This window comes from Mytilus edulis, chromosome 8 (genome assembly GCF_963676685.1).
Source record: "Mytilus edulis chromosome 8, xbMytEdul2.2, whole genome shotgun sequence".
NCBI classification, from domain to species: Eukaryota; Metazoa; Mollusca; class Bivalvia; order Mytilida; family Mytilidae; genus Mytilus; species Mytilus edulis.
The window spans coordinates 44,961,070-44,988,372 of record NC_092351.1 but is presented as its reverse complement, the minus strand read 5'-3'; the positions used below and the strand labels follow the sequence as shown (position 1 = coordinate 44,988,372).

Sequence of the window (27,303 nt, the reverse complement as noted above, 5' to 3'; positions counted from 1 at the left end):
TACAAAATAAACTAATTAACTAGGTAGATCATAGAACACCTGTACAAAACATTAATTACTCAGGTAGATTAGTAACCTGATAATTACCTGTGTTTTATGAAGAGTTAATCAAACTGTCAGGTAATGAGACAAGGAACTGTTTTAAAACATTAGTTATTATCAACACAAGCTATCACCTTCTGTGATTATTCTGACACCCAAGCTTGAACAGCAATCTGTCTAAATTTATCGGTTTTTCATAAGTTTTTTTTATTAGTGTTCAATTTTTTGAAAGAACACTTTTCTGCAGAAATGACACCTTTAAAATGTTATTAATTGGAAGTTGTTTAATAAAAATATTTGAAATGATTAAATTTGTATTTATTATTTTAAAATACAGTTTTATAGAATATTTTTTTTAAACAGTATTTTTTTTATTCTCAAGTGTAGTCAGAAGTTTGTTAAAGAAATAGGTTGTCCCTGATGAACAAGTTTCTTTAAATTTATTGATAATATATTTTGGCGGTCAATTTATTTGAAAGAAGTAAATGATTGGGTTATACTTCAATTAGACAGCAACCTCGTAGGCAAAAATTATAAAAGTCATTCTCGGGTAGATTTCATTGTTTGAAAAGACTTTGCAAGGAATGTAATTGGTGAAGCTTTCTATCTTTTCCTGATGTTTTTTTTATTTTTTTTTATTTTCTAACAATTTTTATCTATGTTTGATATTTAAATAAATCATTGTTGAATGTGGGACAAAAATTGTTATACATTAATTGTGAATACTTTCATCTTTTTGATTTATGTGTAAGCTTAATTAGTTTATGCTTATATTCAAGTAATTGCAATTAAATTTTATGATACTTGATACATGTGCGAATTTCACAAGTTTTTGAAGAGTATTATAAATTGTAATAGATAAATTATGTTTATCTTTTAATGACATCAACACTTGGTCAAGTACAACCCAAGGCTAAAATTTTAAACAGGTTTAATTTTTGAAGTATTTTGTTTTATTTTGCAAGATTTTATTTTGACAAATTAATTTTGTAAACAACATTTTTGTACTCATTGGAGAATATAGATTGAACTTTAAATGAAAAAAAAAATGAAAAGTGGGGTATATGATTTTAAGACAACAACCCAACGACACTCATATGATTATTTCATGTTTTTGTGATCTTTAGATTTAATTTTGTCTAACAAAAAAACAAGCAATAGGTGGATGTGTTCTTCCTATCCTGGTTTTAATGTATAAACAATAATGAACAATCAATATTAAATGTCATAATAACATGAATAACAATGTACAAGAAATAAGCTGTAACAAGAATATTTGTAAAGAGAAGTTATAGGGTAAGTACAGCCTGCTTCATATTTGTCTACTCTATAATTGAACACATGTCAAACACATAAAACCTTTTCGACTATCAGGCCAAAAAAAATCAAGAAGAATATTATCTTAATTCATGTATTTATCTTGAGAAAAATCTGATTGTCTTTTTAGATATAATTTACCTAAAAAAAAAAATCCCCACTGTATTGTATTAAAAACTAAAGCATATAAATTATAAGATATCTAAAATGAGTATCATTATAAATCATTGTGGAATATGTAATAAAATTGTTATAATTTAATTATGAATATTTGTGTGTTAATTTAATTACAATTAGCTAATATATAATTGCAATCAAAATTTCTGATACTCAATTCATGTGTGAAGTTTACAAGTTTTTGAAGAGTAATATGAAATATAATAAATATGCTGTGTTTTCTTTTGATGACATTAACACTTAATCAAGTACCACCTAAGGCTGAAATCGTAAACAGCAGCAGTTTCATTTTTGGCAGAGTTTTTTTTTCCTGCAAGATATAGTTTATTTTGATAAATTAATTTTGGAAATTTACAGTTTTTTTGTGTATTTTTTTTTACATGTATTCACATTTCCAATTAAACTGCATCTTTTTATTTTCATATTCCAACTCCCTATTAGATTACCAAAAACTAAGGTATCATAAGTGAGAAATAGCTGTGACACATTTAACTCTTTGGTCGTCACATTATTATTATGTCCCTTTAATTGGCTTTATGTTTTTCAGAACATAGAAAATGATAGTGTGAATGGAGCATTTGTTTTTTCTTTATCTATATTTACTATAGATCCAGACAATCTGTGTTTCATTTTATGGATTTAACTGTAATTATTTCATTGTGTGCAATCAAGGTTTTTTCTATGAAGCCATATTTTTTGGCACGGGACGTTTGCGCTTTTTCATAGGACATTTGCGCCTTTTTTTGTGGACACTTCCGCTTCAAAACATAGGACATTTGCGCTTTTTAAAAATGGACATTTGCGCTTTTTACATAGGACATTTGCGCTTTTTTTTAATATATATCTATAACTTCCCTCCTCTTTTATCCGGGCTTGGGACCGGCAGGTTTGACCTGGCAGAGTTAAAGTCATTCTTTATGGTTAAAAGTTTAAAAATCATAGCACCTTCATGTCATAGCACATTGTTGATATATATGTTTAAAAGTTTATGTACAGCTAAAAGTAAACATTCTTAAGAAATAAAATCAAGTACTGTCATCACAATTACAGGTCAGTTTTAGCTTGATATTTGAAGCCCAACGAGTGAACAAATTTTGCTCTTGTTATCTGTCCTGATTGGTACTTAGCCCACATCTCAAATAAATGATCGAGTTTCTCCTTTTCAACGGTACATCTCCATGAAAGGTCTCCAATTTTTAGGGTTTGGTCGAAACGATATAAAAATCCAGGCGCGGATCCAGAGGGGGGGTTCCGAGAGTTGGAACCCCCCCTTTTTTTTGCCGATCAATGCATTTGAATGGGGACCTAAAGTTGGACCCCCCCCCCCCCTTTGTCCTGGGTTAGGAACCCCCCCTTTTTAAAATGGCTGGATCCGCCCCTGCAATCCATCAAGGCATATACATTGTTTTTCCTTTACTAATCACTATAACTTTAAACTCCATGTTCACTGTGTAAATGTGAACTAACTAATGACAAATATAAGTTAAATTTATTTACGTAATGATTTACTTCTCATTAAGATTACAGGTAGTCGACTATAGGTAAAAAGCGCAAATGTCTGGTCAATTTAAAACAGATGAATCAAAATTAAAAGCGCAAATGTCCTATCGTTTTACAGGTAAAAAAGCGCAAACATCCTGTGCCCATATTTTTAGGGACCATGCATAAGTGACCCGTATTGGTGGACTGATTAATAAAGATACTTGTATAAAACTAGACATCACTAATATCAGAATTTTCGCTAGATAATAATGAAAAAAAATAAATGTACTTCAGTCTTTTTAATATAATAAATGTCATACGCTATGCTTATTTTTAACCAGTTTTGCATTAAAATTATAATGGTCTTATTTTTCCAAAATGCCTAATATTGAAATGTAAAGATAAGACAAATATGATTATTACCCTCAAAACATTTGCATAGAGTATGACATATAAAATAATTAAATACATTTCTTTTATATCAAAACATTGGTTACCATATATTAGGACAAAGCATTTTATTATTTAATTTACATTCTACATATTCTGTACACTTTTAACTAGAAGCTATCTCCCTGGTTATATGGTCCGAGACCACAATTGTCGTCCCTTGATTTTCATTGTTCACGAATATAGTCCCTAGTGTTGACAGTGGGTTACCTGCTATTTATTTTTATACCCCTTCCAAATTTATAAATACCCCTTCCAAATTTATTTCTCCTTGTTTTATGCCTCAAATTGCAAGTAGGGGGGTGAAATTACACTGTAAAAAAATTTGGGTCCAGAATTTTAAAGGAAAGTAGTGATTTGGTCCAGCTGAAAAAGGTTAAAAATTAGCACTTCGGAAGCTGTCAAAAGATTTCAAGACGCCCTGAACATAAAATTGTCCATATTTTGAGTTAGAGGCGATGAAGTTTTCTATAATTTTGATATAATTTGTCCCAAAAGTAGTATAACACACTGTAAATATTTCACTGAGAAAGCGCAGGTGGGATTTTTTTGATTTTCATTTATGTTCTTAAAGAAATGCACTACGAAATAATTGTGGTCTCGGAACATATGCAATAATCTTGGTTCATTGTTTTACAATTATACTGTTCTTATAAAAATTCATTCAATATTGAATTGCATTTATTCAACGTTCAAATAACATATTGTATGTATATAAAATCACAAATCATCAATTATCTTTGTATGATATAGAGATGATCAGCACCTAGGCTTCCTAATCTTTAAAGTTTCTCACTAAAAATGCTTGAAATAAAAAAAAAAAGATAATAAAATAATATAAAAAAAGTTAAATTGATGTTTTTCATTTCTGCATTTCTGTCACAGAAACATGTCTGTTTAAACCATATGTGGTAATTTTAGTAAGTGTTGATGTCATTAGAAAAGTCACAACTTTATTTATTAATTTTCAATATTAGTCTTCAAAAACTTGATAAGTTCACACTTATTAAGAGTCATAATTTTACATTGGGATTAAATATTAAAATTGAGTGTTGATATCTTTTGATCAAACTGTGCTAATTTTATAACCTTTTAATTAAATTAACACACACATTTAAATATAGAAATCTAATGTGTTTGAGTATGCATATTACAACACATTAAAACAATGATTTATAATGATATTAAACTAAATATAAAGAAAAAGTCACTTGCAGCATTTTTTTTCTAAAAAAATAAAATAAAAGTAGAAAAGATTTTAGTTTTTGAGATATAAGAATAGAATCTTTGATATTGCCTTCTATAGGTTAAACATAAATCCTGTTTTTGAAAGCAGAAAATTTAAAACATTTACTCTTTAGCCAAAATCTGCCACATATATGTAATATAGATAAATAAAATATTATCTTGAAATGTAGATTTTTTGAAAAAAAACAATAATACAGAGATACAGAGGAATAAATAGACATATAAATTGTACAGATTTAAAGATACATATAGAAATAAAGCAAATATTCTTGGAATTAATGATAATTAGAAAGAGAAACATAGTTAACAGATAACTGTCGTCTGTTGAAGACCCTTATCAATTTTCAGTCTTTTGAAAAAAGATGATCTCTTTGATGTGAAATTTTTTTTATAATATAAGGCGGAAAAGATAATTTCAATGTGAGGACAATTTTCTTTCACTACAATTGTTTTTATGAAGCCGACTTATTGCAGAGATTATAATTTCTGTCTGATCTTTCTTAATAAGGCCCTGTTTCTTGTACTATAAATAATTATTGGTTTATGATTCAAAACATGAATATATCATCATGAAGTATATTAAAGTTATCTACCTAAGTAAGATTATCGTTAAAAACCGTATGGCTTAAATTTTTGTGGAGAGTTTTAAATTTCAGAGGACCATGTTGACAATAGAGCAGAACTTCAGTATTTTATTATCAAAGACATAGAATAAATAGTAAACAAATCAAACACACAAAATAGACAACACTCCCTCTTCCCAAAAAAAGAAAGATTTTATGTGGCATATATATGGTTAAATTATTGAAACAATAATAAAAGAGCTTGCAACATCATTTACTTGACCTATCATTCTTATGTTTCTTATTATTCACCAATAAAAGAATTTCAAAAACTAAGAGTTTAGTTTAAACATATTTATTTATAGTGGATTGGGAAACAAGTTTTGCAACTAATATTAATCCCTTTAATAAGTGCGAGTGCTGCCTTGTAGCGGCATTAGCCTACTCTTTTTCGAAATCTACAAGGGTGTCTTTAACGTGCAAGAGATATGGCTCTCTCTGAACACGGGTCAGCCATTTGTCGTCCCCTTCCGACGGACTATCCAAGAGTGCTTGAGAAGTTTTAAAAAGTGCATTTTTTCTTTCAGGTCACAACAGAGGACTTACAAATTTAAAAGTATACCAGATATTTCCTGAGAAAGGTATGTATTTTTGTGAATGCTTTTCTTGTTTTAAGGATTTTTTAGATAATGACACATGAATTTCTGAAAAAGATGAACAACAGGAAATAGTTCTTATTATCTTTATTATGAAAATAATATAAGAAGATGTGGTATGAGTGCCAAGAGACAACTCTCCATCCAAGTCACAATTTGTAAAAGTAAACCATTATAGGTCAAAGTATGGACTTCAACACAAAGCCTTGCCTCACACTGAAGATATGTTTATGTACAGTACAGTATACTTTATTGGTAAAGTGACGATTAGGCTGTTAGTTTTTTGGTCTGAATTGTTGCAGATGTTATAAAAAAGAAGATGTGGTATGATTGCCTATGAGACAACTATCCACAAAAGACCAAAATGACACAGATATTAACAATTACAGGTCACCGTACGGCCTTCAACAATGAGCAAAGCCCATACCGCATAGTGAGCTATGAAAGGCCCTGATAAGACAATGTAAAACAATTCAAACGAGAAAACTAACGGCCTTATTTATGCAAAAAAATGAATGTTGTCAAATTTTGTCAAGTTGTGACCTTTTATAGCTGTCTTCTCAGTAAGGGTTTTGTGTATTGTTACATGCTCTATGAGGACTTTATTTTGCTTTCTTCCACACCATTTGAACTCTGATGGATGATTGTCTCATTGGCAATCATATCACATCTCCTTATTTTGATATTGTTTTATTTACTGTGCTTAGAGCAAAATTCCTTCAGAATTTTATCCAGATTGTAACCAGGTTTACACATTGTATTATTCTAGTAAAAATGTGTTTAATCCTGTTATGAATTGCAAATTTTTTATTTGAAAGTGAATAAAAATGAAGTATTCAGAAGTGTTCTTATTTTTCATCACAGCGAGAAAATCCCACACCCAAATGCGTGCTTCAGCTTGCCCCTAAACAAAAATGTGTACTAGTTCAGTGATAATGGAGGCCATACCATACTCCAAAATTTATAAATGTAATAAAATGGCTTTTTATAATTTAAGATAACATTTTTACCAAAACTTATTATAGGTGTGATGAGCAAAGTATTACCAGACTATCTCAGCAAGTATACAACAGAGAAAATCAAAGAAGGTAACTATGTGCTTATATATTTCCTGAGACTCATTTAGATTCTTCTGTTGTGATCAGGTAACAATATTTCTCTTCTCAAGATATTTAAATGTTAGACTGTTGTTGTGCATAGTTAAAACAGCATTTTAAAAGTTTATCATCAAGAAAGGTATGGGAAGTGGAGAAATGTTATCACCAACCCATGAGCAAACAGAGGGAGAATTGTTACCCATAATGCACTTTTTTTCAGTTTTGTGTGTGTAAGCTCCAAAATCATGAATATTGAAAAGTAAAATATCATTAAACATTACCTACAAATAAAAGGACTGGAATCAAGAATTTATTTTTTGAAACATTTCATTTTCATTACTATTGGGTTTGAAAGTGTCCACCAACGGAAGAAAAGGAGTTTCTTATTCCTAGATCATGTGATGATTCACAGAAATAAAATCTCATTCTAGTCACAAATTTATAAAGCCATGTGCATTTTTTTTATCTGTTTGTCAAATTGAAATTCATATCAAAGACACGCTAACAACAAAAAAGAAAAACAACAAAATAATGAACACCAAGAACAATACTTAAAAAACTAAAAACTGAGCAACACAAACCCTACCCAGTGATGATCTCAACTGCTATTGAAGAAGGTTTATATAAAAATAAGGAGATGTGGTATGATTGCCAATAGACAACTATCCATCAAAGTTTGAATGAAGTACAATGTAGATGTAAGCAATTATAGGCAACCTTATGGCTTTAGCAATAAAAAAACCTAAACCGTATGGTCGGCTATAAAAGACCCTGCCATTAAAATATGAAACAAGTCAATTAAGAAACCAACAGCTTAATTTATAATAGAACAGTTCACGAAATACAAATATGACAAACATTCAGGTTGTTTTGCATGTTTACATGGTGGCATACACATACAATTAGACTGAAATATTAAAATGTTACTAATGTTTACAGAGGGTGTGGATATTGTATCTGAGAAATCAGTGAAGGAAGCCAAATACAAAGATAAACAAGTTGTTTTAACACTGAGTGATGGCAGCCAGGTAAGTCCTGTATACTCTTCACTCCTGTTAACATTTAAAATTCATTTTGTATGATTACTGTACACCAATACAATTTTCACGGATACTTTTTTACGCATTTTGTCACTTCACAGCGATTTAATTTTGCGATTTTCAAATTTATTTTATGCAGTAAGAAAAAGAAAAATCCAAGTTTTACATATTTGCAACTATATATTTACGAAAATATTTCCCTTGTGAAAATTAGTTGGTTTACAGTATAAAGAAACATGTATCAATTATTGACGCCATGTATGCATGTAGTTTAACAATCATTCTGCTGATTCCTTTATTGTTAAAAATGACGTCAAGGTCAAGTGTATTTGTTTTTTACAATTTTTTGTTGTCTTAGGCAAAACTTGGAAACGGATATTGCTTGCAAGCTCTTCAATTTTACCAGACTTCATGGGCAAACAATATAAGTAGACAAATGTTAAACAATGAATAAAAAATAGGCTCATCCATACTGGTTGACCTTGAAATACTGATTATGTGAGTGCTATATAGCCAGCCATGTTCGTTAAAAACTCCCACCATTGACCTTGAGAAATGAGATAATTATTGAAAGAATGGTTTCATCAATAAAATGCTGACAACAGCATGTATTGTCTAAAATATGTTATGTATGAGATTTTATTCTATTTGACAGATAAAAGTTGATGATGTGGTAGTTACAGTAGGTTTACAACCAAATGATGACATAGCTAAAACATCTGAATTAGATATAGACCCTATGAGAGGTGGAGTAATGGCCAATGCTGAGTTAGAGGCTAAACCAAATATTTGGGTTGTAAGTATACAAATATAAGAGAGAGTTCAATCAATGCTATATATGTATAGTGGACAATAACGATGTCCTTAATCAAATGGCAATACAAATTCTCTAACACATAAAAAAAATGGAAAAAAAACTTATATCTTCTTGAATTGGTACAGGGATTTCTTATGTAGAAAATCATAGATTAATTTTACACTTCATACAGGATATGCTTGAGTCTAGGATTTTTTAAACTTTAACAAAATACAAAAAGAAGCAGGCAATACTTAAGTTACCAGGGTTGAGTTCAATATCGTAGCAGCTACGTAGTACTACGTATATTTTGACTATTGAAAGTGTAGCTATAAACTAGTTGTTACATAGATATTGATAGCAGCTACGTAGCTTCTACGATATTGAACTCAACCCTGTTATATGTTAATGTATGTAAAGTAAAGTAAAGCTTATACTACTTTATCAATGATTTTTTATTTAACTTGAACATAGTTATAAAAACCAATGAAATTCAATCTGTGACCATATCCTTACATTTCCATTTTGTAAATTTTAATCATTGGTCACTTTTGGTAGAATTAGAGAAAGTGTTGAAATTTATAAATATGCAGATAGATTTGTTATAAGATATTCAAAATTGCAATGCTGTTATCTATTGATAGTGAAAAAAATCATAATTTCTATTTTTAGGCTGGTGATGTGGCTAGTTTCTATGACTACAAATATGGCCGATGTCGAGTTGAACACCACAATACTGCTGACTCAATGGGGAAACTGGCTGGTCAAAATATGGCTGGAGCAAGGAAACTTTATGAACATAAACCATATTTCTGGTAATTTAGTTAAATTTAAGAGATTTAAAATTGTCTGGAGGATTATTAGATAGAATTAATTTTATTAACTCAGAATCACAGATCCTCAATTTTCAGTTCTTGGCTGTAATCATGATTTACAGTTCAATGTTTAAATTGGGATGGAAGGACTTTTTGTGCTGTTATATCATATGCTAAAATAAGGCCAACTAAAATTAATTAGTAGATTTTCATCCAAATTTTTGAAAAACATGGGGCGGGTGGGAGGATTTTATTTTTTAAATTTTATTTCATGTGAAACCCTTGTCACAAGTTCTTCATACCGCGGGGTATATGCTAGTGGAAAACAAGCTTGTATAATGTATATACATGTTGTATAAGGAATCTGACACTATTTTTTAAACTTAAATAAAAATCCCTGATTGGCAACCACTGTTATACATGTAATTGCCGCTTTAGAAACCTATTTATAGTATACATCAAAGGGAAGAGAAATGCTCTCTTCAGTTGAACTAGACCTACACCAAATTTATTTTGCTTTCTAAGCAATGGTTTGTAGTCCACATAAAATCAATAAAATGTATTGGTACAATTGTATGCAACACAAGTATTATGAGTACAAAATAAAATGTAAACTCAGTGTGGAAAGCAATTATGTGATGTAAAACATGAACTTAACCAAAAAGTAGTTTTTTAATGACTAAATTGAGGGTATTGGGACAGTTACAGAGGGTGTTTGCTGTTTGTCAACAAAAACAACAGCCATGGGTAAATACAAGGGAATTAAAATGCGTGTTTGTCAACTTTTTTTTTCTCAATATACGGTCATAAATCAAACAAATTCGTGCTTGTGTCAATTTCTTTAATCCAGTCATGTTTTTTGTATCAATTTGTTCTACGATTCTTGCGCTTTGGATATCATTTACAGTCCAAATTTCCTGACACAAAGTCATCGTATAAATAAAGAAAAAACACGGTTTTCGATTCACTTGTGACTACCGCAATTTGCGTTAAATGACAAGGCGTTTTACTCGTTACTAGAATATTTCATGCTCTTCTCGTTATCAATCTCTATTCTCGGTAGATGTTGTCATAATAGAGCAGCAGAATATGTCGACTCAATCATATCATTTGTGACTACCGCAATTTGCGTTAAATGACAAGACGTTTTACTCGTTACTCGAATATTTCATGCCCTTCTCGTTATCAATCTCTATTCTCGGTAGATGTTGTCATAATAGAGCAGCAGAATATGTCAACTCAATCATATCATTATTAGATTACTCCACGAAGAAATACAAAAACGAAATTTGAAACAGGAAGTGTTGAATGAAACGAAATTATCGATGGTTCCCGGTAACGGACATGATAAAATCCGGAAATCGTATTTTTCTTAAATAAAAAAAATCGGGGCGGGACGATGTCAGAGGGGCGGGCGGGGATGAAAATCTAGCAATTAATTTTAATTGGCCTAAACAAGGTTAACAAAACTGACTAGGTCTGTTTCTACCTTTTAGATAGAGTTTATACGCAACAAATGTTGGTAAGAACTTTTCTTTAAAATTCACCTTTAGTCAATCATTGAAACCAAGGGACAGATCCAGCCATTTTAAAAAGGGGGTTCCTAACCCAGGACAAAAAGGGGGGTTCCAACTACATGTCCCCATTCAAATGCATTGATCGTCCAAAAAAAAGAGGGGTTCCAACCCCTGGAACCCCCCCTCTGGATCCGACCCTGAAACCAAATCATATCTCATAAAGATGTAAGAGCAGGTAAACTAAGTTGAGTTTCTAATTTAATGGCTTGTTAACAGATTAGATTTCAGAAAATGTTCATATTTTGCTGTTTATTACAGTTTATATCCTCTTTGTGCCTTGGCCTGTAGCATATTGAGTGAACTATTCAATGAATGATAAAAGTGCTCAAACATTTTTGTGAAACTTTATTAGTTTAAAAATTTTAGATCTTTATAAATGACCCAAATGCATCAGCACCTTATAAATAGTTAAGTGAAATGTATAATTATAGGTCAGATCTTGGTGCAGAAAGTTACCAGGCTATTGGAGAAGTGGATTCAAGTCTAGAAACACACAGTATATTTACACCTTTAAAAGACAAGTCATTGAAAGAACATTCCTCACAACAAGATGGAATTAAAAACTCAAATAACTCATCTCAGGTATATGATAATAAAATATTATATTGCGTAAAAGAAGGCTTAGTGGAAGATTGATATGGGTGAAGCAGGATGTGTGTGTGGATGTTACTGACTAATACACTGCAGATTTAGAATTGAAACAGAAAGTTCAACAAAGTTTTTTTTTACGAAAGCTTTATTCAAATTATTGTCCAAAATTGTTGATCTATTGACAATTCCAGTATATTCAAGAAAAGAATGCATCTTTTAAATTTCATTGATCTTATTTATTTGTTAGAGAAAATGTTACTGTTGATTCTTTATTTTTAGTTTTTATTAAAGGAAGCAAATTTCTATAGATAAATGAATATGTTTAGTAAAAAGTCAATTGAGCAATCTTCAACACAGCATTTCTAAGAGTATGACATGTTTCATGAAGATTTTACTACAATTCTTCAATAGATTATTCTCCACACACAGTTGTTTGAATCATTTTGAGTTTTTTTACCCTTTGACAATAGTCTTTAATTCAGTTTGTTAACTTCTACTTTATCTTACAGACTACAAACCCTCCAGCTTTAAAATCCACAGAAGATTACCAGGGTGTAGTGTTTTATTACAAAGATAAACAGATTGTTGGTATTGTTCTGTGGAATGTATTTGGTAGAGGAAAAGTATCTACCTGTAGACAAGTAAGTTTAGAAAATACTGTATCATTGTAACTGAAAATCTTGTGATTCTGATTCATGGCATAATATTTAATTTACTGGTGAAACCTAGCTATTACCCGGACTTAAGGAGGCTGGCTGGTACAAAAATTTCAGCAAAATATTAAACATTTGTTTCTGCATTACAAATTTTATTTATTACACTATTAGTTAATACCTTATGATATGGTACGAAAATCACCCAAACAAATCAATTTGGTTTGGCCACAGATGACTTTTAAAATATTTACATCATTGAAAAAATCATTGAGAAATTGAAATATTTTTTTTTACTCATCTGTGACCTAGATTTCTTATTATTGTTTTCAAATAAGCTGTACATAACTAAATAATTGTAAAATTTAAGCAATTTCTGTAGTTTAGATCTTATTTTATTTCGATATTACCTCTATTTCTCCTATTAGTTCAACAGAAAAAAAGGATGTTAACAAAAATATATGCTTCTTTTGGAGGCAGATTGTGAGCTTAAATGAACGGTGACCCCATTTTTAACTGGATTTTTGTGACAAAAATGTCAGTTATTGATTTGGGAATGTACGGCAAAATCAAATGTTGTCCGTGCATTAACTCATGAACCGTTCAACCAAAGCTTTTAAAATTTTAATATGTTGTTACTGACAACTAAATGAAGGTCAAGTTCAATAATGACGATTTTGACTTTTACCGTTCAGGAGTTATGGTTCTTGAAAGATTGAAAAATAGTGTTTCCGGTCGTGTCCGTGCATTTTCTCATAAATCATTCAACCAAAGCTTTTGAAATTTTTATATGTTGTTACAGATGACAAAATAGAGGTCAAGTTCAATAATGACGATTTTGACTTTTACCATTCAGGAGTTATGGTTCTTGAAAGATTGAAAAATGGAGTTTCCAGTCGTGTCCGTGCATTTACGCATGAACTGTTCTACCAAAGCTTCCCAAATTTTAATATGTTGTTACTAATGACAAAATAGAGGTCAAGTTCAATAATGACGATTTTGACTTTTACCATTCAGGAGTTATGGTTCTTGAAAGATTGAAAAATGGTGTTTCCAGTCGTGTCCGTGCATTTTCTCATGAACCATTCAACCAAAGCTTTTGAAATTTTTATATGTTGTTACAGATGACAAAATAGAGGTCAAGTTCAATAATGACGATTTTGACTTTTACCGTTCAGGAGTATTGGTTCTTGAAAGATCGTAAAATGGCGTTTCCATTCACGTTGTTGCATTTACTCATGAACCATTCAATCTAAGCTTTTCAAATTTTAATATGTTGATACTGATAACCAAATGGAGGTCAAATTTGATATTGACGATTTTCACTTTCACTATTCATCAGTTATGGTTCTTGTGATATTGCCAGGACACAAATAAATGTTAATAAATCCGGTTTGCTGTCGTTGTGACAGCCTCTTGTTTTATTTCATATATGATAAAGTTTATTTATAGAAAAATATAGCAAAATCCTATAGTTAAAAAAAAATATTGATTTATACCCGCGAGCCCCCTTAATGGGGTACTCCATTAAAATAAATGGAGAGGATAGAAAGGAAAATTTCTTTTTGGACATTATTTCATTGATCATATATGATTGTATGTAGATAAGAAGATTTATTAAGACTACTTATAAAACAACTATCCACAAGAATTGGATGTACGCAATTAATATCACAATTAGTTCATCAATAATGAAAAAATCCATACTGTTTAGTCAGTTATAAAATGCCCAACATGAAAGATGTAAACAATTAAAACGAGACACTACAAAAAAGCAAAAATTACAAACTAAACCAAGGATGACCATTTGATGCATGCAAAGGACAAGGTATGATAAGGGCCGTTTTTGGCCCCCCTTTTTCCAGAATTTTTAAACTTTAAAGTTGAATCCCATCACGCTTGTGTAATGAACTTCAATATCTGTTCGTCCCTGTAGAACCTTATTTTTAGGTGTTATGTACTCAAATATGTTCAAACTTAGACATTGAATAGGCTTAAACCGACGAAAAGTGTAAGAAATCTACAATTTTGTCAAGTCCGGAGACGAAATTTGACATCAGCGCCAACGTAGACCATCTTGAAATTTTTAACCATCAACGGTACTCTTCTGTATCTTTTCCATACAAAATATCATGGTGGTCTACGTTGGCGCTCATGTCTAAAAATTTGAAAAATAATCCGATTGTTTACATTATTTTGGCAAGTCATTGTAAAACGTCATAGGGAACGGCACGGGTAAGAAATTATTCCGGGATACATAATCGATCAGAATATCACGTACGGATAGTATTACGCCGTATCCAGTCATCAAGACATGTCACTCTCTTAAAGAAATATATTGTACGTGAAATTAGACCCATATAAATCAAAATAGTCCAACACTATGCAGCCAAATACAGAGTATATGGTGAATTAATTTTTATTCATTATTATTTTCAAATATTCAACGAAATCTTACAAATGAATTTTATATTAAATTCACAATATATTCAAACCCTTTTTGTAGTTCTGAAGAAAATCATTTCATCAAAATTTATATATTTTGCACTTTGAAGTTTTCTATTTTACCATCTACAGAAAAATATGTTACATATCTATTGGTTTAAATTAAGTATATGTGAATTGTCTATACTTTCGTACATGCTATAGATACTATGACTTGTTAATAGTAAAATATCTAAATACAGTACTAAACTAAAACGTTAAGCATCAGTGCAAACAGTATTAATGCTGAATCTAAAGTATGAAATGTAATTATAAACATAATTCCATGTAAATTTAAGAGCAGTTGATACTGAAAATAAGTTAACTACACCAGAGACATATATACACAGAGATTGGCAACTCCGTGAAATCCCGTTAAAGATCGCGGCCCAGAATGAGATTCTCGTCGATAAAATTTAGAACATGCAATCAAGTCGGGGATGAATAACCTCGATAGATAATCAAGAAAAGCAATGGGAAAATTATATCAGATTCTTTTCTAATAAAAATACTTGAAATGTTATATTTATCTTTAAGCATTTATTGAGAAAAATATTGTTATATGATATGCATTTCATAATTAAAATTTCAAATCTGGTAATGCTCAATTGTTATTACAAGAAAATTTTCGGTACGGCATATATCTTTGCAATAGTTTGTGAAATTGTGTGTGTCCGATTTTCCGGTAATTAGGTCCTTAATAGAGTTGTGACTGTTGATTCACAGGTGTGCGATTACGCAATTTATTGCCCTCCGATCACCTGAATATTACCGGAGGTGAATTCTAAATGGATCATTACTTGGCAATTGTTTTTTTAAAAATTAACAAATTCTGACATATTATTTTAACCATGACCGAAACTTTATTTTAACAGAAGCACTCGGCAATACTATAGTGTATATTCAATCAGGTAAACAAATAGTCTTTTAACATGCGTGACGTGGATTAGATTTCGTTGACCACTGTTACAGTTGCCAATTTCTGTGTATATATGTCTCTGACTACACTTATACAATACTGTAAATTATGTGTTCCAGCCTTTTCATATATCGGTACACTAATGATTTTTCTTATACATGTGTCAGAGCACTCTTTTGACAAGCTGTAACCATAAAAAAAAGTACACATGTAGCATTCAATTGACTCAGATGGGGAGGGGGACCGGCTCCCCTTTTGACAAGCTGTAACCATAAAAAAAAGTACACATGTAGCATTCAATTGACTCAGATGGGGAGGGGGACCGGCTCCCCTTTTGAGAAATAAAATGGTTGCTTATATATAGGGAATCACTGAAGCTTGACAAAATCATGCCCTCTCTTAGGCAGCCAGTGGGGCTTCACTTATGAACATTTCTGGATCCACCACTTGGTTATCCTACAGTTTTAGAGATACAGCTTTAATACCTTTAATACCTTTATTGTACACCTAATTGAAGCATGCATTGCCACCGGATTTTTGTTATTCTTCAAATATTCTAAAAATGTCAGGCTTTTGGACTTAGTCAATATTTCTTGGTACTTAAAAAAAACAATTAGGGTAGTTGTTGAATATTCACCAAAAACGGTAGTTGAACTTGTTTTCCCTCTCACATGCTATATATATATATATTACTGAAGACACAAATTGCACTACTAGTACTACAGTTAAATGTCCCTAATGCAATGAATAAGATTTTTTTAGTAATTTTAAATATTTATTCAATACCGGAAAGGTTGAACTTGGTGACTTCTACAGCCGACATCATTGAGTGTGAAGTCAAAGGTAATATCTTTAGTTTGTTTGTTAGTAAGATGAACCATAAAGTCATTGTTAGGTCAGGTTAACTACCCTCCTTTAAGAATATACTACTTCAGCAGATTGCCAATCTTTCTATCTGATGGACTATGCTACTTCGAAAAGAGGGTAGTAAACCTGACAAAATAATGACTTCACGGTTCAGCTAACAAGCAAGCTTACTAAAGACTATACCTTTGGCTACACACTCAATGAAATCGGCTGCAAATCTTGAAAATTGAAACCTTTTGGTTAGACATTCAGACATTCAGAATAAAAATAATAAATAGATCAACTTAAAAAGGATAAATTCAGGTTGAAAACGAGTGCACCCGCACCCTCGTTGACTAGCTAGGGATTACAGAAGTAACTTCTTAGACCACTCGGCCACCAAGACCCTTTAATGGTCTTTAATGAAGTGTGTCTACGTTTCTTATCAAATTCAAATGTTTTTAGGTATAAAATACTACTTACCAATAACTGTTTCATTAAAAAAACCAAAACATTTTGGATAAGATAAGGAGATGTGGTATGATTGCACATGATTCTTTACACTGGCGATCAATGTGCTAATTTCAGGATATATATCGTAGAAATAATATATTTGTAGAGAAGCTTGAAGATGTTCATGCCTCTTTCGTCTACATATCTTCATGAGTTTTTATCGTCTTGAAGCCTGACCTCATCGAACATTTTGAACTTTGTTTTTTAAGCATTTCCTTCTTTAAAATATTGTGTTAAGTGTTAAAAAGTTCACAGTGTACGATTATTGAAGTGACAAACAATGGCATTGTATAGGCTATGCATATTTGATCTACATACTGTATAAATCTGATACTGAATCTTCAATAGTAATCCAGTTTTTCAATGTACCGGTAATCATCATGTAAATGTGAAATGCTATATTCATAACTTTCACAATTATTTATGAATAATAATTGTCACTTCTTGTATAACTTGAAGTTTTTATGGCCCATTTATAGACATTATGTTTTCCGGTCTGTGCGTCCGTATGTTCGTTCGTCCGCCGTCCGCCTGTCCGTCCGTTCGTCCATCTGTCGCGCTTCATGTTAAAGTTTTTGGTCGAGGTAATTTTTTGATGAAGTTGAAGTCCAATCAACTTGAAACTTACTTCACATGTTCCGTGTGATATGATATTTCTTATTTTAATGCCAAATTAGAGATGCAGCCCCATTTTCATGGTATACTATACTGGGGACACATTCTTATATAATTTCTATTTATGCTTTTTTTTTATTAAACAGACCAATTCCTTGATAGCTATCTTTTATCTAATACTAAAATTGAGAATAAAATGGGGAAAGAGACAACAACCCGACCAAAGAGCAAACAACAACTGAAGGCCACCAATGGGTCTTCAATGCCGCGAGAAACTTCAACACCCTGAAGCATCTTTCAGCTGGTCCCTAATCAAATATGTATGCTAGTTCAGTAATATTCGGCGTCATACTAAACTCCGATTTATACACAAGAAACTAAAATGAAAAATCATAAAACACTAACAAAGGTCAGAGGCTCCTGACTTAAATGCTGCGGGGTTAAACAATATTTTTTGAGATCTCAACCCTGTTTTTTGTAACAGCATATGATTTAATATTTACTTCATCAAGATATAAATATGATACCAAAAAACCTACTTCGGTATACAAAAAAAACCCACCATTATTTAATCGTTGCTAAGCACTGTTTTGGTTGCTAATCTTTATATCAGCATTCTATACAATTGACTTACTTTCATTTCTTACTTCTAGTTATTCTTGCATGTTTAACATTTCTATAAACCTGGTTGTACTCTAATTTGTACAATTAAAAATCAAAACTGTTTTTCTGTAGTTCAATTTGATTTCTATCTTTTTCGGCTGTTGCTAAGCAACTTTTAGGTTGCTATGGTCAATTTCATTTTCTTGAGAAAAAAATGATGACCAAGACATCATATATACGAAAGAAAAATCATTTACGGTAGCTAAATCTTTAAATATTGCTATATCTATACCTCATATGGCCGAAATTACAAATTTTTGAACCGTTGCTAGGCAAAATTTTTGTTGCTAGGTTGTTGCTAAGCATTTTTTTAAACTGAAATTGAAGTGACTTTTCCTTTGCAAACTCAAGTTATTGTTAAACAGACAATACTATTTTGAATTATGCTTATTTGTAATAAGAAAGCAATGCATATGTGATAATTTGGCTATTTATTAAAACCGTTGCTAGGCAACCTTTCTTTCACCGGAACATAAAAAAAACACAGTTTTTAAGAGTTTTTATCCTAAGACTATCAATGATATATATACAGGCATGGGGTAATCGTAATCAGTAATCGTAATCAGCTGTAATCAATTACATTTTGCAGTGTAATCCTATGTAATCAGTAATCATGCCATTTCTGATTACAAGTAATCGTAATGTAATCGATTACATGGCAAAAAACAGGTGTAATCATGATTACTTTTAGATTACTTTAAGATTACATTCATAAGATTACTTGATGATTCCAAATCTTGTATAAATATGAAAATAGTTTTTGATAGACAAGATGAAAATAAGAAAATGTAAAGCTTGAATGAAAAATCATGAAACTAGTAATCACAATGATGGGACCTTGTTTAATGTGATCATCTATATAACAAATTTGTATAACCAAGTGTTTTATTTTGTTTTAACAGTTTACAAAAAGAAATTTACTGTCAAATCTTTCTTTGTGAAATTGAGCTCTTATGATACAAGAATATGCCTTGAAAGCATTTGTTTTCCTTGATTGAAAACTTCTGATATTAACTCCAATTTCATATTAGTTTACCCAATATTTTTACATAAATACATTGAAATTCAAATGCAGAAAACATTTAGTTCCTATTTGACTTTGATGGTTGGCATAAATATATAAGCCCACTTAATTCAAAATGGAAGTTAAAACCAGGTTTCATTTATTGACAAAATTGAATGAATTTTATTTTCCATAAATTCGTGTATAATATGTGCTTTCTTATTTTTATTCTTTATTAACTTTATTAGCCTTAAGGCTCACCAGTAAAAACAAGTACATTTTGTACATGTACAGTGTAAACATATGGCATAAATATTGCAAACAATATGCATAGTAACAGTAGGTGACATCAGAAGTTTCATCAATACAATAAACTGTTGCTTAATATAAAGAGAAATGTATAATCTTTCTTAAGTTACAAAACAGTTTTGTGTTTTCACCTGACAATAATTCTATTAATTTCAATTAGATCAAGTATTAAAAATTTTCAAACAAATAATGACAATCAACCAATTTTAACTTTATTTATATCGTTATTAAGACAATAAATTTTTAATACCCAAGCCCACCCATTGTTTGTTTAAAAAAATGGAAGTAGTGATTAACACCTGTAAAAAAACATTAATGGATGTGTCAATTATGTCCCAACAGACAATAAAACTATACTCAATTAATTTTTCCTTATTTTCATTTTTTTTTGTTAATTAGGCAGTTGGTTACAATTTGTAGTTAAAAATAAAGTTACATCTTTTACATAGAGAAAGGACACTTGTCTATAGCTATTTTATCAAATTACACATGTTACACTGTAACTGTAACTGTCTTGTCTATAAATTCTTTTAAAAGATGAATAAATTAAGGCTTTTAAAAAAAATCACCAAAATAAGCGGATAAAAAGTTATAAAAAAACTTTGATATAGCAATATACAATGTAATCATAAGTAATCTAAAGTAATCATGATTACAATAAAGAAAAGTAATCTAATGTAATCGATTACATATGAAATAGGGTGCAATTGTAATGTAATCGATTACATTTTATTAGCAAAGTAATTGTAATTTAATCGATTACATTTTAAAGTAATCGACCCCATCCCTGTATATATATAAACTTATTTGGGAAGGGGGCCAAAAACGCCTCTTATCATACCTTGTCCTTACTTCACAAAGACAGTTGTATCTTATTTGTTGTGGAATTTGGAAATCGAAACCTAACCTCCGACAACCATTCCATGGAATAGACTTTAGGAAATAAACCATTGGGCAATATTGGAGTAGATAACAAAGCACATGGAATACATTCAAAAAGAGGTCCATACTTGGCATGCATCCAAATTAGTATGAAACGGTTTATAAAAAAAACAGTTGTGGGAATAGCTAGACTAAATAGAAATAAAATTGAGAATGGAAATGGGGAAATTGTTTTAAAAGAGACAACAACCTGACCAAACTAAATAGAAAGTATTACATGTTTACACAACACTTCTTTGTACATAACTAACAATAAACTGTCTCCCTATTTGTTAATAATTACTGGATATTATAACAAAATGTCTTATACCATCAGGGTAAAAGTGATTGGTGAAGGATGTCAATAGGGATAGTGTCCCAAAATAATGGTCAAATGAGCAGAATTACATATAGTAATGAAGTCTGTAACTGTGGTACAATCGATTATTACAAATCAGACCGTATGATAATAACATAGCATATTTTGGTTACAATATTAACATGTATTTTAATTTTTGTTTCAGATATTAGAGAAAAGCAAAGAAATAAAGTCAGAAGATCCATATGAACTATCTAAATTATTGTTCCGCTCATATAAACCATCTAAGCCAAAAATAGACAATAAACAAGAATCTTCTCAAGAAAAGTCATAACATAGGATATTAGTAATAGAACAAATTGTTTAATCATGTGATATAGAAGAATTTGTATTTAACTTGTTTTTGTATTAAAATAAGGATGCTCGACAAGAAGTCATTTAAGATTGTAATGAGTTGGGGCAATAAGGCCTTTCTGTTATAAACCTTTACTCAGAACATAGAGTACACAAGTTGTGCTCCAAATATTCAAAGTCAATATTTTGATTGGTTGATTTCTGAATCTGTGTAAGATAATCTTACTGATAAGTTTTATGACAGTAAGGTAAGGCTATTATTTGGCCCAAATACAAGTGCAAATTTGAAAGTAACCAGCTGGCTTTTTGATCTATTATTGACCACAAAAAAACTAAAGAAAAGTGTTTAAAAAGTAAAAATAATTTGCATTGCAAAAAAATATGACAAAATTTTTATATTTTGTTCTATTTCATGTTTTCATTGTTACAAACTTCAAAGTACATTTTTTGATTGAAAAGCATGTGTACCCACTGAAGAAACAACTTCATATTTGGTGAGATTATGTAAATAGTGATAATAAAGCCTATGTAAATAGTGATAATAAAGCCTATGTAAAATAATTTTGTTGTTTCTTTTAAGTACATATTGCTTGAGCCAAAAAAAAAAAAAATTGAAAACAGCATAAATTCAGTTTTTTTTCATATTCATTAAAGTGCATATATTTACATAACTGTGACATCATAACATTAAAAGTTTTGTGCGGTTTGTTGAAATATCTATATTTTATGCGTTTCAACATTATATGTATAAATTTTTAAAAGTTCTGAAGTATTTAGTTTTGTTGAGCAAAATACAGGTCTACAATGTGACAATTGTTTGGAGTGATTTTGAAACAACCCATTTACCACCCTCTGCATGGTCCTTAGGAAGAACTGTACTTGATGTCTCAACTCTATAAAGACCAAATTCTGGTACAGAAGGTCAGGATGAGTTATTGCAATTTATTTCTGTCACTTATCCTCTATCCAATATCACTGATCTTGTTCTCTACTTAAGTGCAGGAGGTCTTGGGATGATTCCTAACTGGATTATACCAAAGACTTTAAAATTGGAATTTGCTGCTGACAGAGAAATCAACATTTAATACTTAGAGCAGACGGGTTGTCTGTTGAGTCAGAATACCATGTCTCCCTGAGGAAAGCAAGTTGTAATAGAAGCCTGACTCATTGTGTTTACAATGTAGAACAAATACAGTATATATTCATATCTCATTGAACATTGCTGTCCTGAATTTGATTGTTATATCTACTGAATGCTCACTTCTTTTGTAGACGTGATTATGTGCATTTTTTACTATTTGAAAACCCTAAAAATCATTTAGATTAATAAAATTGCATGATATGTGAGAGTATGTACTACTTGTAACTGTTGAACTGAAATATCTCAAAAGATACTGGAATTACAATCATTTGCACATATTTTGTTCTTGTTCACACTCTTCTCACACTTAATTTCATGTAAATGTACTTTTTGCAGTGTACTGACACATTTAGAGGTTTGAAGTTTTATGATAAAAAAAGTTAAAGATATAGTTTGTATCTTTTTTGACAGATAAGATCTTGTGTGGTGGCATAGGCATTCTTATTGTAAAAAAAAAATTTCTTAGTGAAATAAAAAATGTTATAATGTACCGGTATATATAGGATCTAATATGCTAAAGATCTGAATGTCACTAGATTCTATTTGTGGAGAGTTTAATGCTAAATCCTAAATATTCATACACTATCATAGAAAACACTTCTTTTTCAGTGCATGAGAAAAAACCTTGATATCTTTGGTAACTGACAAAATTCTGGTTAATAGTTGAAATTGGGCTTTGATGAATATATTGATATTTAATATTCCAGTGGTAAATATCACCTGGATATCAGGAGTAGCACATGTTGATGGAATATGATTATTAATTCTGCTTTTTACTAAAACTACATGCTGAGCTGGATTTTTTAACATGCTGTACACTTGTAGTGGACAAGGTTATAGTGTTGAGGGAGACATTTCGTCTTAACTGTGGTACATTATTCAAACTCTGGGCCAAGATCTCGCTCTCAATCCGTAATGCATTGTGTGAAGCGAGAATAAGTAAAAACTGATTTTCAAGTCTAGTTTGTTCTGTCAATAGATTTGACCCATACCATTTAGTTTACTGCAATTAAATACAGAGACAGTTAGATCAGGCTTTTAACTTGCTTTCAGTAACTTTTATCACACTTCGTTTAAGATTTTGTGTCGGTTATGTTTTTTTGTGTGCTAATAGTAGTTATTTTAGTACAAATCTAGTGAATCAAGACAATTTCAACCGGTTTTTGGATAGACAACAAAGTCCTAAACCCTCTTATAGTATGGTGATGTTATGATGATAATTATTTTTGTCTAATTTTTGTTGCAGAATGTGAGACATAGGCATTACAATCCAGCAGCACTGGAGTAAACCATTTGTATGATGCTTGAGATTTCAGAAGCTACTATACTTGAATGCTGCATAGCTCGTATGCAAATATTTCTTTTAGCAAATTTTCATCTGTCATATGGCCATTGTCCTTGACCTGATCTTCATGGTTCAGGGACTGCTTGAAAAAAAATTGCTGTTTTTTATACGACCGCAAAATTTGAAAAATTTTTCGTCGTATATTGCTATCACGTTGGCGTCTGCGTCGTCGTCCTGCGTCCGAATACTTTTAGTTTTCGCACTCTAACTTTAGTAAAAGTGAATGGAAATCTATGAAATTTTAACACAAGGTTTATGACCACAAAAGGAAGGTTGGTATTGATTTTGGGAGTTTTGGTCCCAACATTTTAGGAATTAGGGGCCAAAAAGGGCCCAAATCAGCATTTTCTTGGTTTTCGCACTATAACTTTAGTTTAAGTTAATAGAAATCTATGAAATTTTGACACAAGGTTTATGACCACAAAAGAACGGTTGGGATTGATTTTGGGAGTTTTGGTTTCAACTGTTTAGGAATTAGGGGCCAAAAAAAGGCCCAAATAAGCATTATTCTTGGTTTTCGCACAATAACTTTAGTTTAAGTAAATAGAAATCAATGAAATTTATACACAATGTTAATGACTACAAAAGGAAGGTTGGTATTGATTTTGGGAGTTTAGGTCCCAACAGTTTAGGAATTAGGGGCCAAAAAGGGACCCAAATAAGCATTTTTCTTGGTTTTCGCACCATAACGTTAGTATAAGTAAATAGAAATCTATGAAATTTAAACACAAGGTTTATGACCATAAAAGGAAGGTTGGTATTGATTTTGGGAGTTTTGGTCCCAACAGAATAAGGGGCCCAAAGGGTCCAAAATTAAACTTTGTTTGATTTCATCAAAATTGAATAATTGGGGTTCTTTGATATGCCGAATCTAACTGTCATGACTGTGTATGTAGATTCTTAACCTTTGGTCCCCTTTTCAAATTGGTCTACATTAAGGTCCAAAGGGTCCAAAATTAAACTTAGTTTGATTTTGACAAAAAATGAATCAGTTAGGTTCTTTGATATGCTGAATCTAAAAATGTACTTAGATTCTTGATTATTGGCCCAGTTTTCAAGTTGGTCCAAATCGGGGTCCAAAATTAAACTTTGTTTGATTTCATCAAAAATTGAATAAATGGGGTTCTTTGATATACCAAATCTAACTGTGTATGTAGATTCTTCATTTTTGGTCCTGTTTTCAAATTGGTCTACACTAAAGTCCAAAGGGTCCAAAATTAAACTTAGTCTGATTTTAACAAAAATTGAAATCTTGGGGTTCTTTGATATGCTGAATCCAAAAATGTACTTAGATTTTTTATTATGGGCCCAGTTTTCAAGTTGGTCCAAATCAGGATCCAAAATTATTATATTAAGTATTGTGCAATAGCAAGTCTTTTCAATTGCACAGTATTGCGCAATGGCAAGAAATATCTAATTGCACAATATTGTGAAATAGCAAATTTTTTTTTAATTAGAGTTATCTTTCTTTGTCCAGAATAGTAAGCAAGAAATATCTAATTGCAAAATATTGTGCAATAGCAAGATTTTTTTTAATTGGAGTTATCTTTCTTTGTCCAGAATCAACTTAAATCTTTGTTATATACAATATACAATGTATATTCACTTTTTACTACCAACTGATAAATTAAAATAATCTTTACCATTCAGTGATAACAAGCAGTTTTTTTACATCTTAATATTTTATGATGTATTTAAATGAGTAGTTATTGTTGCAAACTCCATTAGAAATTTTAATTAGATTAGTTTTGGAATAAGGGAAAGGGGAATGTGATTAAAAAAATTGGGTTCAATTTTTCTCATTTGAAATTTCATAAATAAAAAAGAAAATTTCTTCAAACATTTTTTTGAGAGGATTAATATTCAACAACATAGTGAATTGCTCTAAGAGAAAACAAAAATTTTAAGTTCATTAGAACACATTCATTCTGTGTCAGAAACCTATGCTGTGTCAACTATTTAATCACAATCCAAATTTAGAGCTGAATTCAGCTTGAATGTTGTGTCCATACTTGCCCCAACTGTTCAGGGTTCAACCTCTGCGGTCGTATAAAGCTACGCCCTGCAGAGCATCTGGTTTTAAGGTGAAATACTCTTTAATATGAGTTACGGGATCACTGCATTTGGTATATAGTTTCCTTGCAAGCTCTGCATGTCCTTCAGGTAATGTTCACATGACTTCAACTTCATTTCATGGAACAGTGATCAAGGTATTAAAGTTAAATAGTTATCAAAGTTACCAGGATTATAATTCAGTCCGCCAGATGTGCGTTTTATGATTCATTTCACGTAACATGATCAAGTCCATATTTTAGATACTATAAGCAATAGGTTATTTATATTTGGGGTATGGAATAACTGTAAGTTGTACATGTCTGACTGACAGGTTTCGTCTGACCATGACCATGATGTTTGGTTTTTTTTTTAATTTATCATATTTTATTGAAATTGTACATTTGTTAGTTTAAAAGCATCTAGTACCGGTACCTTATCCCGGCCTCATTAACATTAGTAAATAACATAACATAACCTGTGCATTTGTTATATTAGATAATTATGTTTGAAATTCTTAATGGTAAAATTTGATTGGACAATGTTAAGTGTTTGAGGTATGGTCTTTTCATTAGATACTAGAAGCAATAAAGCTAATATACTTTGGTGTATAAAATGATTGTCAGGTGTACATGTCTGACTGGCAGGTTTCATCTGACCTTCACTTCGTTTTCATGGTTAATTAGACAATGTTATGTTTTTGTTTTTTGGTCTATTTCTCAGATACTATTGGCAATAGGTCAAGTATATTTTATGTATGGAATGATTGTAAGGTGATCATAAGTGTCTGACAGGTTTCATTAAATCCATTTTGATCATTCATGGGTAGATTTTTGTTGGCATGTCAGTTTATCAGCCACTATATTTGATGTATGGAGTATTTTTAAGGTGTACATGTTAATGTCTGTCTTGCAGGGTTCATTTTATCATAGAATAAATGTGTAAGAACCATGCTGTTATTACATTTTCAAGCCTTGTTGTGTGAAAAAAAGGGATTTTTACCACTAGGAGCCGCATTATGAAATGATTTTTGGGGTGTGCTAATTTACAGATAATTAATCTCACTTTGTACCCAGAGAATTGAACCACATGTGTGAAAAATGTCTCGGCTACGAAACTAGCCATCATACATATCCAAGTTTATGATATGGACTGAGCTACAGAAGACAAGAGGCTGTCACAACGACAGCAAACCGGATTTATTAATATTTATTTGTGTCCTGGCAATATCACAAGAACCATTACTGATGAATGGTGAAAGTGAAAATCGTCAATATCAAATTTGACCTCCATTTTGTCATCAGTTTATCAACAT

At 30.9% G+C, this 27,303-nt stretch overlaps 1 protein-coding gene across 2 annotated transcripts in view; it reads left to right on the top strand.

Annotated features, from left to right (window-relative positions):
- Window positions 1-21,983, top strand: part of LOC139485694 (apoptosis-inducing factor 1, mitochondrial-like) — a 43,656-nt gene extending 21,673 nt beyond the window's left edge. Inside the window, exons 10-18 of one of the 2 annotated variants that reach the window (XR_011655366.1) lie at window positions 5,867-5,920; window positions 6,961-7,023; window positions 7,972-8,060; window positions 8,728-8,868; window positions 9,541-9,683; window positions 11,692-11,842; window positions 12,361-12,492; window positions 21,302-21,563; window positions 21,704-21,983. Coding sequence is in view for 1 of the 2 variants with exons in the window: in XM_071270337.1 (XP_071126438.1) it covers window positions 5,867-5,920; window positions 6,961-7,023; window positions 7,972-8,060; window positions 8,728-8,868; window positions 9,541-9,683; window positions 11,692-11,842; window positions 12,361-12,492; window positions 21,302-21,430 (902 nt within the window). In the remaining variant the exon portion in view is untranslated. Of the gene's footprint in view, window positions 1-5,866; window positions 5,921-6,960; window positions 7,024-7,971; window positions 8,061-8,727; window positions 8,869-9,540; window positions 9,684-11,691; window positions 11,843-12,360; window positions 12,493-21,301 lie in introns of both variants that reach the window. The other variant, XM_071270337.1, reaches the window with a different exon arrangement.
- The last annotated feature ends 5,320 nt before the right edge of the window (window positions 21,984-27,303 follow it).